Consider the following 14,381-nt stretch of genomic DNA (forward strand, 5'->3'; position numbering starts at 1 on the left):
GTATTTGCAGCGCGTTTCTTTATTTGTTTGTTTTGTGAGCATTTGCAGCGTGTTTTTGTATTTGATTGTGTTGCGAGTATTTGCAGCACATGTGCTGTCAAACTGATGAAGATGTTTTCTTAATTTGCTGGTGCTTTTTCTATTTGCATGTGTTTTCTGAAGTTGCAGCACGTTGAGTTCTCTCGGTCACTGTAGTTCTGTCCTTGGACTACCTGCTGCTTCGTTTGGAATTCTTGGCATTCAAGCTGTTTCCATTTCCCATTGGTGTCAAATGTTTTTCACAACCAAAAATCCAGTAAACTGGCAAAATATCGAGCCTAGGGAGGCATTGTATTTTGGTCTTGCCTCCGGTAACAGTCAGTCATTCTGTGGATAAGGATCAGCTGTGCTGAAGGTCCCCAGACTGAACCTCAGTCCCTAGACTAATGAACCCTACCTGTCCAGAGGGGATGTGATTGAGGAAAACTGTCAGTTCACAGCCCCTGCGACTTTAGATTGGCATTGAGAAATTTCTCTTTCTCTTTCTCTCCAATTCTGATAGCTTTCACTCTTTATTTTAGTAGCAGTTCATATATTTTATTGCTGTGAATGATTACTGAATCACTTTAGTAGTCAGAACCTGTGTTTTATGGTTAGTATTTCACCGACCCCTGACTCCCTGACCAATTACCTGCTCTAATTGGCAAGATAAACATGATCCCTGTGCACTTGTTCTCTGTGCGATGTGATGTTAGGGTGGAGAGAGCAGAAGGTTCCAGAGGGACTCATTAAAGTCGCTGCTTAATGTCGTTCCAAGTTCGATTCTGACTCTTTCCTGCAATGCACTTATAATCTACAGATAAAGTCAACACTTTGGTTCCTGCTGCAGATATCTGAATAATACTGTAAATTAATAAAAACAAGACTAAGCTATGTGATAATATTCTGTTTTTAACATTTTAATGTATTTAAAGGGGTCATATGATGCGATTTCATTTTTTCCTTTCTCTTTGGAGTGTTACAAGCTCTTGGTGCATAAAGAAGATCTGTAAAGTTGCAAAGACTAGAGTCTCAAATCCAAAGAGATATTCTTTATAAAATCCACAGTGTGTGACGCTGTGTGACACATTTTATGTAGGACTGTTTCCTGAACCTGCAGAGTAGCCTACAATGGGTCTGTGCTCAAAGGCAATAAAGTGGGGCAGTTCCAACTTTGCAAGGACAGTCTGGCGCTTCTGACTCACAGCCTGTAAGTACATTTTTTATATTTAAAGAATTTGCCACTGATGATTCAAACGCGAGTTTTAAGCAGTGTAGAGTAGCGCTTGTTGTTTGTCGTTTCTCCGATCACAAATGCGGACATGGTTTTATGTTTACGCGGCGCGTAACAAAATTATTTTAGCCATTTTTGATTGACCCTAAAGAGAGCACAGGCAACAGTGAGAAAGAATCAAGAAATAATGTGAGCCAGACTCGAACTAGCATTGCCTACATGAGCATCAAGGCAAAGGTTAAAGTGTTTGCATATTGGCAGTGTGTAGTAGTGTAATTGTGGCTGTCATATGCTTTGAGCAGCCATCTGTGTGTAGTACCTCAAAGTGTGACTGCTGAGATTTGGGCATTTAAACAAAGCTCACTCCCTCTCTCTCCTGCTGTGGCATGTAGCTCAGTTTGAATCCCTCAGGCTGGGGAAAATGAGATTATTTCAATCTGCTGTTGCCCTTTTAAAACTGCTGAATAAGAAGCGATGAAACCCGGCCAGCAGCAACATGTCTCCCATATATAATGGCAATAATTGTGCCTCGTAGAAATCCGGCCTAAAGTGCAAAAGTGGGCTGCTGCTAGTAAATCTTACTGTAATCTCACAGTGTTGTTTTTAGTAATCCTGTAATAATATTCATTAAAAAAGACAATGTTTCAATGTGTTGACTTGCATGAAACGGGTCATTTTACTGCGGTGAAGCCGTTGCAGACTGAATGTAATGGGAATTTAATGTCTGTCTGATAAAAAGTTATATATGCATCATTGTGATGATGTCTGGAAATCAGTTGCCATGAGATTAGACCAATGGTGGCTAAAAGACTTTAGCTATAAATACTCCCATCATGCAACATAGATGAGGCATGGCTAGCGGCAGCTCTGAGTCTGAGAAAGCAGAACATGAATAAGTAAAACCCTTCGCTTTCAGACTCAGAGAAAAAGGCTGGCTGCTTATGACAGCTTGCTTGGCATTTTTGTACTTGAAAGGAAAGCTTTGGGGATTGCTTTGTGTTTATTCGTGAGAGCGAATGAAGATATGAGGGTTTGCGAGTGTTTGAAGGACTGATGTTAAAATGATCCGTGGTTTTGTTATTCTGTGGTAAACAGCAGGAGGATTTTGTAGTGATGTGATTTTACAGTCATTGACAAAGATTCCTATTAGACAAATGTGGTTTTGTGATGGATTCAGGATTTTTATACACAAGGCTGACAGGATGAATAATTATCCTAAACTGAAAATGATTCCTGCAACTTCATTCATCACAGTGAAATGGAGTCATGGAGTTCTTTCAGGTTATAGATGGTCACCGTACCGTCTCGTTTGGTGCAGGAAATAACTCACTAATTGAGATTCATTTGCACGCTTCAAAAATAAATTCATAAATTCTTATCCTGCTCCCCAAAGCTGCTCTTTAGACTCATTATTGATTCTTCACCATTACATTAAAAGTTTTTTTTTCTATTTTATATATATATATATATAGAGAGAGAGAGAGAAAGAGAGAGAGAGAGAGAGACTTCTTTTTCTACAAAACAATATTTGTTTTATAATTATATTTCATTAACCACATTTATATCAAACAATTATGTATGAAAAATGTCAGTACTTCCAATAGGTTATATTTTTAAACAATCATAAATATATAAATGTTTTATTTCTATTGTTTTGTCTCTAAAATGTTATTTATTTTGTTATCAGGATATCTATGATACAATCAAATCTTTTAAGTTCTTAAAGGATGCTTTCCCTTTTTCCCCCATAAAAAACATGATGGCATATTTTTTGCAATTTATATAGAAACAATACATAATCTAGATAAAGTGCATTGACATTTCTGAAAGAGATAAATGGTTGATTACTAAGTTGATAGGTGCTTTTGACACCATATTTCAAGGACTATGTTTTCTCTGTATTTGAATCTCACCATGTTTCCCATGACTCCCGATACTGAGACCCCCTGCCAGCCTCCTGGTTTGTGTTTCCTTCCCTTTGCATTCAAGACCATCCATCAAAGTCCACCAAATCAACCAGGTTTCTTTCTTCAATAGTAACAGTTTCATGTTAATAACATTTTCTTCTTTCTTGAGACTTTTCTACATAATTCATCCTCATTTTCAGTATGCAAACTTTGTTGGTATGTCAATGTAAATCTAACTCCCTCAGGATGTTAAGTAGTAACTAAATAGAGAAAGCTACTCAGGCTGTTGTTGGTCAGCACTTTTAAGTTTTGAACGTCAGCTACGAGAATTTACAGAAGAGCAGAATAATTATAGCCAACAAAATTATGCTGCATTCTAAAATTTGTAATCCAGTGTTGATTACAAAAAAAAAGTTCATTGTATTTGCAAATTGACTATTTCACCCATTATGTGTGTGTGCCGTGTATTATTTATTTATTTATTTATTGCTGCTTAGTGTATTGTGTCATTAGCTTAGCAAACATGCTAACAGCAAATACCATTGGAATAAGTTGTGAGTCAAGTTCACTTCAGAGGTTGCATTGCAAATCAGTTGTATCAGATATTCTAGTTCTGTCACAGCTATTTTTACCACATTTAGAGGCTTCTGGTGTGCTGGTCCTGATCAATACAGGACCATGATTGAGCCATTATTGCGCTATCTATGTCACAACTATCAGCAAATTTTTCTAGAATCAATGATACAAAAATCAAGCCATTCTTTCTCTGCTTGCACTGTCTGGGTTTTGGGATTCATACTCAATTCTTCATGCAGACGGTGTGCATCTGTTTAGATAATGGATTTAATGGGGATACTCTGCTGGTGACAAACACTGCTCAAAGTCAGTAAGTAATAGAACATTTGGATTGATCATTGCCCTGAGGATGTAAACAGAAACAATGTCCACATAAACAAACAAGAGGTTTCATTAGTGCCCAGACAGAAAAACCCGGCATACATTACTACATTATATAATGGGTTTTCAAACATTTGAATGCCGGAGACCTCTAAATTGAAAATCCCCTTGCAAAAAACTCACTTTCTACAGTATAAAGTCAGCTTGTATTTTTGATTTTTGTATGTTGTCATTGCACTAAAGTCAAAAGAAATGATTAAAATGTTATCTTCGGTATATTATTAATTCATGATAATACAAATAATTTCTAAAGTTCAAAGCAACTTTTAAAACAAAAATATCCCTGAAATTTTCTGTGGACCCCCTAGCACCCCTTGACATAATTTGTTTGTTAATAGAAAGGTTGTGAAATTTAATTTTTTTATATTTTATATAAAGTATCTTCTCTTAGGTCATATATTTTTAAAACATACATATTTGAATATATATTTAATACATTTATATTACCTTTTAATATATTCTATTTTATTTATTTTCTCCGTCTCACTGAATTTAGTTTATTTTTTTTGTGGGTGGGGGTGGGGTGGGCTGCGGGGGCATGACATATAAACAGTGTAGAATTCATTCTCAGACAAAATTTAGCTCATTTTATATATTCATTTTATAACTTGGACTATTATACTTAATCATCCCTTCCGACCTCACACAAAACATGGCACCAAATGCATGATGACTAAAGTAAATAACTGTGTGAAACACAAGTCTTAAATAGTGTGAAATAAATAGCTATGATTCCAGGACTTCATGATTAAGAGGGTGGTGCAGAGCCCATTTAAATGGCCCTGAACTGCCTTTCCTTCAGCAGAAACAAATGGGACAGAGCCAGATTGGGCACCAGCACTGTGGCGGTAAAAACTGAATAATAATCACTGTGACGTTTAGACACAATCACCGCAGTCGTACTGTTTATCAGCTTTCATGTCATACAGTCACTAATCTAGAATGCAGTTCACTGGTTCTGTGATTGTGGGTTTGTCTGTTTGAAAACTAGAGCTTGTACATCCCTGAGTGGTGCCAGTATATTGATTTCCAGAAGTAATGCGGTGTATATGAAGCTCAGGTCTGTGGATTTAGTGTTTCGGTGGCGGCTGGTTGTCGGTTTCCTCTGCAATGCAGAAGTCAAGCAAATTTTTTTTCACTCAAGCCAGTGGAGTGACGTTTGACTGTCCCTGATTTCAAAAAAGACATTGTCATACTCTGCCTCCACAAGGTCATTTCATTTAAACTGATTTGATTAAGCTGTACAAATACAACTGCTAAAGAACATTTCTCTTTTTTTTTACTTCGAATGACGCATCTTGTTAAGGCCAGTATGCATTTATTTAATCAGGACCATTAAGAATTTATAAATAGGAGATGGATATTTCCAGTTCCCAAAGTTTCAGTGGCTAAAGGTGATGCAATGGTGCATCGTTTCGCTTGTGTTACCCTGCCTGCAACTTCAAGTTTGACCCTGACTCTGACTTTGATTGGAGTCTGTCTCTTCTGGCAACACCCCAGTTGGTTGAGGATGTCTGAAGCATTTCTCAGAGTGCATGATGGGCCCAGGGGAGGGGTGAGGTGTGGGGGGTGGGGTGGAGCTGTAAGAAGTGGCGAGATGTTGCTCTCTTCCCTCCAGCCCGTGTTTCGCAACCAAGCAGGTGGGTTGCATTCTTCCTCTATCTTCTTCCCCTCCTTTTTTCCCTCTCCTTTGCTTTTCTTCTCTTGATTTCTCCTCCCCTGGAGCTACAGCATGACATGGGCAGCTTGCAGACAGCCAGACAGCATCAATCGCAGGGCGGTGAGTTAGTGTTCACCCTTTCGCCTCACTCAATAGTGGTCACTGGTTTTGAGACATACTTTGGTATGTTGGTGACTCTAACATACCTGTCACCATTTGGTTTAATGTACAGCTAAAGCTCTAGATATTAACTTCAGGTTAGTACAAAGTACTTTGTTTTCATTTTTTATGTATGTTGACAAGATTTACTCTGTTAAATTGGATTATTCTTTATGTTGTACATTTGAAAAACCTTTCAGTGTGTCGTTATATCAGTGTCATCGGAAGACTGCTAAATGTTGTAAATGTTCCCTTTGTGGATCATTGGATAGCAGACATAGTTTCTGTAAATGAGTTTCTTTGAAATTAATTAACATGGCATCATGAAGAATTAAAAATAGTTAACATGGCGTCATGCCCTGAAGACTTCTTATGGTAATCTTTGAATTGTTGCATTTCTTGTTTAAGGGTAATGTTTGATTTATAGAAGTGGAAATGACTGGCTGATGGCTGCATACACTTAAAAGACAGCATTTGTTCTTTATATATATATATATATATAGGTACAGGATTGTAATGCAAACATACAGATACATGATGGTTAATTTCCTCTGAAATATGTTGCTTTGCCATAATTAAGCCACAGCATGCAACATATTTAACAGACCAATGGACCCAGCTAGTGATCGAGAAATTGATTTGTTTTGATCCACGTAGGATGCAAATTTTGTTTTATTGAGTGTTATTGTTGCATGGTTTTTTCATCACTGAATATTGCATGAGAATATTACTGCGCGCTTGAATGGACATTTGCACCGAACACTCAATGAAAGTAAAGTGAATGCCAACACTCATACTGTGAGGCATTTAAATAAAAAAAACAACAATCTGTGGAAAATATTCATCCAACCAAACACAGGTGCTTGAGTCAAAAACAGTCAGAAACACATTTTATGTAGCAACTTGGCTGATGTGAATTATAGATGGGTTATAACTAGAAAAGACATCTCTTTCAATAAGACACAAGTGGAGGCAAACATTGCAGGCAGTTTGAGTGTGTTTTCTCAGGCTGGAATTGCTGTCATGAATGGACCGGTGTCTAAGGACATAGTCCAGAGACTGCATGTCACCCTGGTACGACTGTCAGTCCCGTCACAGATACAGCAGCACATGAAAGAATAAAATATTCAGCTCATATAGGCAAGCTTCTAGGGCAGCTCTCTAGGGTCTTTATCTCGCTAGCAGCATTAGATCTGACTGTTGTTTATAAAACTATACTGAATCACAGTGAAATCATGTTGTACAGTCCCAGTAAAGCATACCAGATTGTGGTAGTCAGCTGCTTCTTCCACAGCTTAGTGCTCAGATTGTATTAACTTGATCTGTGTTGGCTTTTAGCATATAAAGCATAGCATTTTAGCATTTTTTCATGGGCAATGTTATGCATTAAATTTCAACATCGTGATAATACCGCATACCGTGATAAAAGCATTAGCAATTAATCGCAACATGAAAATTTGATACCGGCATATCCCTAATTGGAACAGACAGCATTCATGTTCCTGTAAAACGGCAGTGGATAACTCAAAAGTGGACTGTTTGTCTCACTGTATGTGGAGGCGGCGCTTCCTGCCATCTCAGAGAATGTTGCCACCCTAACAGACTGCTTATCATATATTGCCTATTCCAGGATTCGCCGCTGTCTGTAGGGCATCACATTTCTCAAAAATAATATTCCTCCCTAGACATTCACTGACAGTCACCCAGAGACTGTTCTGCTGAATTATCTGTTACAAATTTTAGTCTAAGAAGCCAAATGCTGAGGTAATTATTCACTTGCTTCATTAAAACATTGATTGATTGATTGATTGATTGATTGATTGATTGATTGATATTTCGATTAATTTCCATGTGTTCAGGAGAACAGACAATTATATTTACCTGAATTAGCATAAGAAGGCAGCAATTGCTACGTGTAAAAAAAAAATGGTAATGCTTTTAAACAGTCAAATTGTTCAAATCCTAGTCATGTGCTTTATGGAAAGCCATGTAATGTTATCTTAAACTGCACTAAAGTGAACTCATTTTCAGCTCATTTTGCCATCATTGACAATGTGCTTCGATATATAACATTTGTCACAGTTCATTTCTCATGGTCAATTACCAGGAATATATATATATTTGAAATGCTGCCCATGGCCCTAAGCATTAGTTTTAGTCAAAAATGTATATATTATGAAATAATATGAAACAGTCAAACCCAAAAAGACATTTTTAAAATGAACACCCAAAATTAGACAATCTGTTTCCTACTTGCAGCTTCCTGTGAAGTCTAGTTTTAAAGTAGAGCTTTAGTCACCATTCTGGCTGCATAACAGTGACTGTGCTCTGTTCCTGCTGATGTCATTCTCTCAAAGCAGTGGGCTCACTCAGCGGGGACAAGGGTGTGTGGAAACAAGACTGTCAAGGTGACCTTAACCAGTGTGCCCTTGCCAAAACTTGTCCTGCTGGCAAAGGATGCCCACCTAAGCTTGAGTACCACAGTTTTAGATGTTTACTGTTACATTGTGGGAGGGCAAATGCAGAAAAGGCAGAAACCCCTAGAAAGCTCTCAGGCAGGGTAAGGTTTCAGCAGAGTGCATATTAGGAAATTGTCAACTGGATTGGAGCTTTGGTGGTTATTGATTTGTGTGGGTGCTCAGTTGCAACACTTGCACTTAAACTTGCAGTATTAAGCTTGATTTAACGTTCATCTGAACTCCACCAACAAGTCAATAACTCTACCCAGGTGTTAAAGCATTTGCTGCTAATGTGTGTCAAGCCACTAGATACTGAAGTCATTTCACTCTTGAAAAGTTCCAACTAATGCATAGTTTAGACACAAGTTTTAGGCACAGCCATTGTTGATGTTATCAGTTTTTAATGCATCTTATGCTTGAAATCCCAATTGACTGGGAGGATCACAAGTAATATAGTTAATTTATCTAACTGTAGACTGTTTAATGTTTTGTAGCAGCTTGTTGCATTAGTATAGAATTTGTGCAGTCAGATGTAATCATATATCAGCTTTGTTACATTGGCTTCAAATGTCCATCTAATCAGATTTAAGAAACCGGTCTGTTGTATAATAGCCTTTAAAGTTTGCCATCTCTAATCTTTCATTTACATGATTGTATAACAGTATCAGATCTCAAGCTAAATGTGTCAAGTGCTCCTGGAGTTAAATAAGGGAGAAACAAGGATGTTGAAAAATCAATAATGATATTTTTAGAGTGATTGCGCACATACTCGCACCCACCGAGCCTCTTTCTAATGCTGGAATCTTCAGAAACACCCACACGCTGGTGTTAAGAGCCCTGCGGGGTCTCTCACAATTATTATCCAGTCGCTTTCAGCCTTTCAAACTTTTCTTTCCTTCTCGCTCTTGTCCTGCATATATTATAAAAGTTGAGAGAATCTTTACTAGCTCATCAAACATTTCAAGAAGACGACGAAACATCCTGGACAGGCACGTCTCCTGGGTAGATGTAAATATATTGAATTTTCAATGCCAACATTGTTCTGTAAGCATTACTCAGAATCCTAGAATCGATATGAATAATTGAACTGTAGATACTGACATATTGAACTGTAGATACTGAGGTTTGAATATTTCAGAGATCTCTTTTTATGTCAGAAGATGTCAGTAAATGCCAGGATGTTTCTCTTTGTCTTGTCTAAATGGATTTCATGTCGGTATAGCTATCAATTTTGTCTGTAGAGCCGGGCAGCAAACCGCCACTAGTCATCAAAGAATTGAACACAATATCTCTGATCAGATTCATTAAATTTGAGGACATATGTGTGCACACACATGATCAAACAGAGTTCTCTTAGCAACACGAGAGAAAGACAGTAGGCGATAAACAACAGCATATGATTTATCTGGTGTAATAGACAGAAAATGAGTTTGCAATTGACTGGGCCATGTTACGCAAGTCTGCTCAATTCCACTTTGGCAGTAGTAATAACTTCATATGCATTCACACCCAGCTTTCCTCTAGGATTTTCAACTGGGTCAGCAAAGTCGAGAGTGTCAAAGCTACTGTTTAATATCCTTCATTAATTAGACACGGTCTGGTAAATGAAGAGGAATGAGAACGTAAAGCCTGGGGAAAAGAAAAAAATATTGTCAACAGTTAATGAGAATTGAAGTGGCAAAGCCGCAGAGTGGACTAATTAAGCAAATGAATATGAATAAGATGGTGACAGTGAGTCAACAATAGCGGGCTTTGAAATATGAATGAACGTGCATTGGAATCATATTTTCAGTCCTGGTCCTTGTGATGAATGTTTGGAAAGTTCTAATGAAAGACAACCCTTGTGGGTTTCCAGAAGATAAAACCTTAAAAAACCAAACAAGGCATGAATGGGACAATGCTCATAAATCAGACAAATAATGTCCTAACAGAAAAGGTGCATTAGTGATACACTATTTTTTAACCAGGCATGATAATAATGAGTAATTTTTCTTTGCACAGTAAAAGCAATAATGCTGAATGATTTGACAATCATGGTCATGATTGTATGTTGGTCTATCAGCTTACATTAAGTATGAGTTAAGTGATACTTTTGGGATGTGAATAAGAAGAATAATTTTGGCTGTTTTTGTTTCTGCTTATAAGGTTTTATTTTTTAACACTTTTCTCTTTTTGTCTTTACAGCTGGGATGACAGTAGTTCAGTCAGCAGTGGTTTGAGTGATACTTTAGATAACATCGGCACTGACGATCTGAATCCACCCACGTATTCTGGCATCTCATCTCGCAAAAGCAAAGCAGCACAGGTGTGCATACACTCTAGTCTTATGTATGTTTTCTCCTCATTTTTATAATTAGCTTTGTATCAGCAATCTGTCAGTAGGCCACAGCAGATTGAACAGACTGAGAGTTTTGGACATTTTGCTTTGGCTAGTAAGAAAAGTTTGGCCATATGTCAGATGGATTGCCAAAGTGAGATTTCTGTATGTGTGTGTGTGTGAGAGCTTTATTCTGTGTGTCTGTGTTGTTCACAGTCAAATAAAGATACACACAGACATACCGAGCAGGATGCTAGCAGCTGGGCTGGTGCTGAGGATCTGAAGAAGGTTGATGAAGAGATGGAGCCAGGGATGGACAAGTGGAAGACTTCATCCCCTTCCTCTTCATGTCAGGGTGAGGATGTTGGCCAGAAGACAGGTTTGTCCATGTCTCAAACAGGCTCCTGGAGGAGGGGCATGAGTGCCCAGGTTGGCATCACACCACCACGGACCAAAGGCACGTCCACCTCTTTTTGCTTTGGCTAGTAAGAAAAGTTTGGCCATATGTCAGATGGATTGCCAAAGTGAGATTTCTGTATGTGTGTGTGTGTGAGAGAGCTTTATTCTGTGTGTCTGTGTGATTCACAGTCAAATAAAGATACACACAGACATACCGAGCAGGATGCTAGCAGCTGGGCTGGTGCTGAGGATCTGAAGAAGGTTGATGAAGAGATGGAGCCAGGGATGGACAAGTGGAAGACTTCATCCCCTTCCTCCTCATGTCAGGGTGAGGATGTTGGCCAGAAGACAGGTTTGTCCATGTCTCAAACAGGCTCCTGGAGGAGGGGCATGAGTGCCCAGGTTGGCATCACACCACCACGGACCAAAGGCACGTCCACCTCTCTCAAAACACCAGGTATCAAACTCTAATACAGTTGTGTGTTGTAAAAAATAAAAAGATACTTGAAGCAGTAGTTCCTCAGAGTGACACATTGGCCCTTTAGAAAACCTATAGGTACCCTTTCAAAATGTCAGTTCTCTAAAGAACTTTTAGAATGGAATCTGCAATTTCTGCAAGGAAGCATGAAAGAAAAGGATTCCTTTTAGCTGGTTACAAAACCAAAGGCTGCACAATTTCAGTGATATCTGTCAGTAGGGGGCCTTTTATGCGTGGTATTCCAGAAAATTGCTTACTGTAGCTTCACAGAGAAGGTGAAATCAAAAGAGAAGAGGCTTTTTGGTAACTTTAAGGGACTGTTGAGTGTTTGACTTTTTCTTTATCTCAGCCAACTTTTGCAACCGAAGCTCTGTCTAGCTACTGTTTTTTTTTTTTTTTTGGATACTCAGCAGGAACAAGTAATTTTGTCCGAGAGTACCTTAACTGTGCTGTTTGCTGAGTTGAAAAAAAAGTGCCATTGGCTAGAACACAGCAGTGTTTGGCAGAGGGGCTTTGTATTGTATTGGTGATGATTGATTGGGTTGTAAAATTATTTGTAAAAAATTTGAAAAAACTGGCCATGATTAAGCAGGAGGTACCAGTGCCATAACAAACATCTTTGTGCTGACAGGTAAAACGGATGATGCCAAGGCATCTGAGAAAGGCAAGGCCCCATCTAAGAGCCCAAGTATCCAGCGCTCACCATCAGATGCGGGCAAGAGTAGCGGAGATGAAGGGAAGAAGCCACCCTCAGGAATTGGTCGACCGCCTACCACAAGCTCTTTTGGCTTTAAGAAGATTCCGGGTCCCGCCGGAGCCCTCATCACTGCCAGCGGAGCCACTCTGGCCAGTGGTTCCGCTACTCTAGGCAAGGTACCCAAATCTGCAGGCATCGGGAAGGGCACAGGAATCGGTAATGGGCAGAAAACAAGTCTTGATGGTGCTCAACACCAGGACGACACTGTTTTGTTAGGTTGTGGAGGCTCAAAGGTTCCACTCCAGTATCGCTCCCTACCTAGACCGGCAAAGTCATCAAGTGGGGGAAGCAGCGTGGTGGGCCGGAGCGGCCATCGTTCTAGCTCTAGCAGCATTGATTCGAATGTCAGCGGAAAGTCTGCGGGAGGGAGTGGAGGAGTGGTAGGAACCCCAACCAGCACAAAGAGAAGAGACCCTGGGAAAGTAGGATCAGGACGCTCAAGTCCAGTCACCATCAACCAGACGGATAAGGAGAAAGTGGCAGGGTCGGATCAGGAGGGAACAGGGTTGTCCACCTCCCCCAAATCCAGTGTCACTTCCACCCAAACTGGACTCAGACAGCCAGGCTCCAAATACCCAGACATTGCATCCCCCACATTCCGCAGGTAACTGACTTTCTTTCTAAATAAAATGACTGGGGTAATAGGAGGACAAGAAAAGTTAGACAAAGATGACACGAGGCAGACATAAGCAGAGATAAGACTAAAATATGACAGCAAAGTAGGCAGTTAGCTTGAGACAAATGGACACAGGCAGACAGTAAGAAAGAACAATTGCTTTTTGTGGTTTGGCTCACTCCTGTGATGTATCGTGACCTCTTGGCCAGAGCTGAGGAAGCGTTCCAGCATGTTTCCTTAGTGTGTGAGCTGGAAGTGAGCTGCCTTAGGCTGCGCTGCACTGCTGAATTGGTTCTCCAATGAGTTTAGGCTTACCTTGGAGATCCAGGCAATTTTGTGATGGATTACAGAGCTCATTATTTTAGTCATATCTATAGTCTTCTGTCTCACTTTTGCATCTCTTCCAGCCACCATTAGACAACCTGAAATCTTGTCAGCAGCCCACAAAAGCTCTGATGAATAGACCAGGATGTAATCTAAATCAGTGGTTCTTAACTGGTTTTGCTTCTGGACCAGATTTCACTGTGGACCCAGTGCAGTATCAAAAGTGTCGATAATAAAGATAGGACTAAGATAGGCCCAACGATATGCAAATTTATTAACCGTGACATAAGCTAAATAGGAAAAAAATTTGAATTTGGGTTTCTAAATGTGTCTTGAATATTGATGGTTTCATGACAGGCGGTGATTTACTGCACAAAAACAAAATTGTGGTCAGAACAAACCATGTCTATCCTCTGCACTATGATAAATTTGTATATTTAATGTAGTCTAGCTCATTTTCTTTTATTTTTGTAGTTTTGTTCATTGTTTTTGAGGATGAGGTCTTGTTATGCAACTTGTCCATGTTAACTAGCTAATTTGCTTTTTGTGCCAAAACACTGTGACGTTTGATTGAGCACAGCCTTCATATCAATAACAAAAGATGTGGAAAGCCTTTAAAAAGTTAAACCTGTTTAATTTACACAATTATGCATTTAGTTTTATTATATATTTTATGCATTTAGCATTGTATCTCCCCGTAGTCTGTGACTCTGCTATCTATGACTCTCATATTAGACCTGCAACCCATCTAAATCACAGAATCTGAGAATCTAAATCACATTGCAGCTTTAGCAGTCTGTCTCAGCACCTCTCTCCCACATCAGAGGACAGTTGCACACAAGAAGGTGGAGGATCAGATTGCCACCTGGTGGTTGTAGTGTATAAGTGCATATATTGAAACACTCCTCAGGGAGTGTGATTTGCCATTCAGATCAGACTCAATTCAGGGCTGATTAAAGTAGAAGTGTTTCAAGCGCACTGATCTCTGTATTATTAGGTGTGTCCATTTAAAAACATGTCTGGGCTGCTCTGCTCTGTGAAGCTGAAGTGTATAGCTAGATTTGCTTGCCTCACCTCAGGCTGTTAACTGTTATTG

The 14,381-nt window shown here is 39.3% G+C and overlaps 1 protein-coding gene across 1 annotated transcript in view; it reads left to right on the forward strand.

Annotated features, from left to right (window-relative positions):
* LOC107734454 (neuron navigator 3-like) overlaps window positions 1–14,381 on the forward strand; it is a gene marked incomplete at its 5' end in the record, with an annotated part of 75,796 nt that overhangs the window by 31,221 nt on the left and 30,194 nt on the right. The window contains 4 exons of the mRNA XM_016546426.1: window positions 10,579–10,699; window positions 10,928–11,140; window positions 11,513–11,567; window positions 12,220–12,949. Of these exons, the coding sequence (XP_016401912.1) occupies window positions 10,579–10,699; window positions 10,928–11,140; window positions 11,513–11,567; window positions 12,220–12,949 (1,119 nt within the window). The remainder of the gene's footprint in view (window positions 1–10,578; window positions 10,700–10,927; window positions 11,141–11,512; window positions 11,568–12,219; window positions 12,950–14,381) is intronic.

The sequence above is a fragment of the Sinocyclocheilus rhinocerous genome, unplaced genomic scaffold, assembly GCF_001515625.1.
Source record: "Sinocyclocheilus rhinocerous isolate Xijiao unplaced genomic scaffold, SAMN03320098_v1.1 scaffold5484, whole genome shotgun sequence".
Taxonomy (NCBI): domain Eukaryota; kingdom Metazoa; phylum Chordata; class Actinopteri; order Cypriniformes; family Cyprinidae; genus Sinocyclocheilus; species Sinocyclocheilus rhinocerous.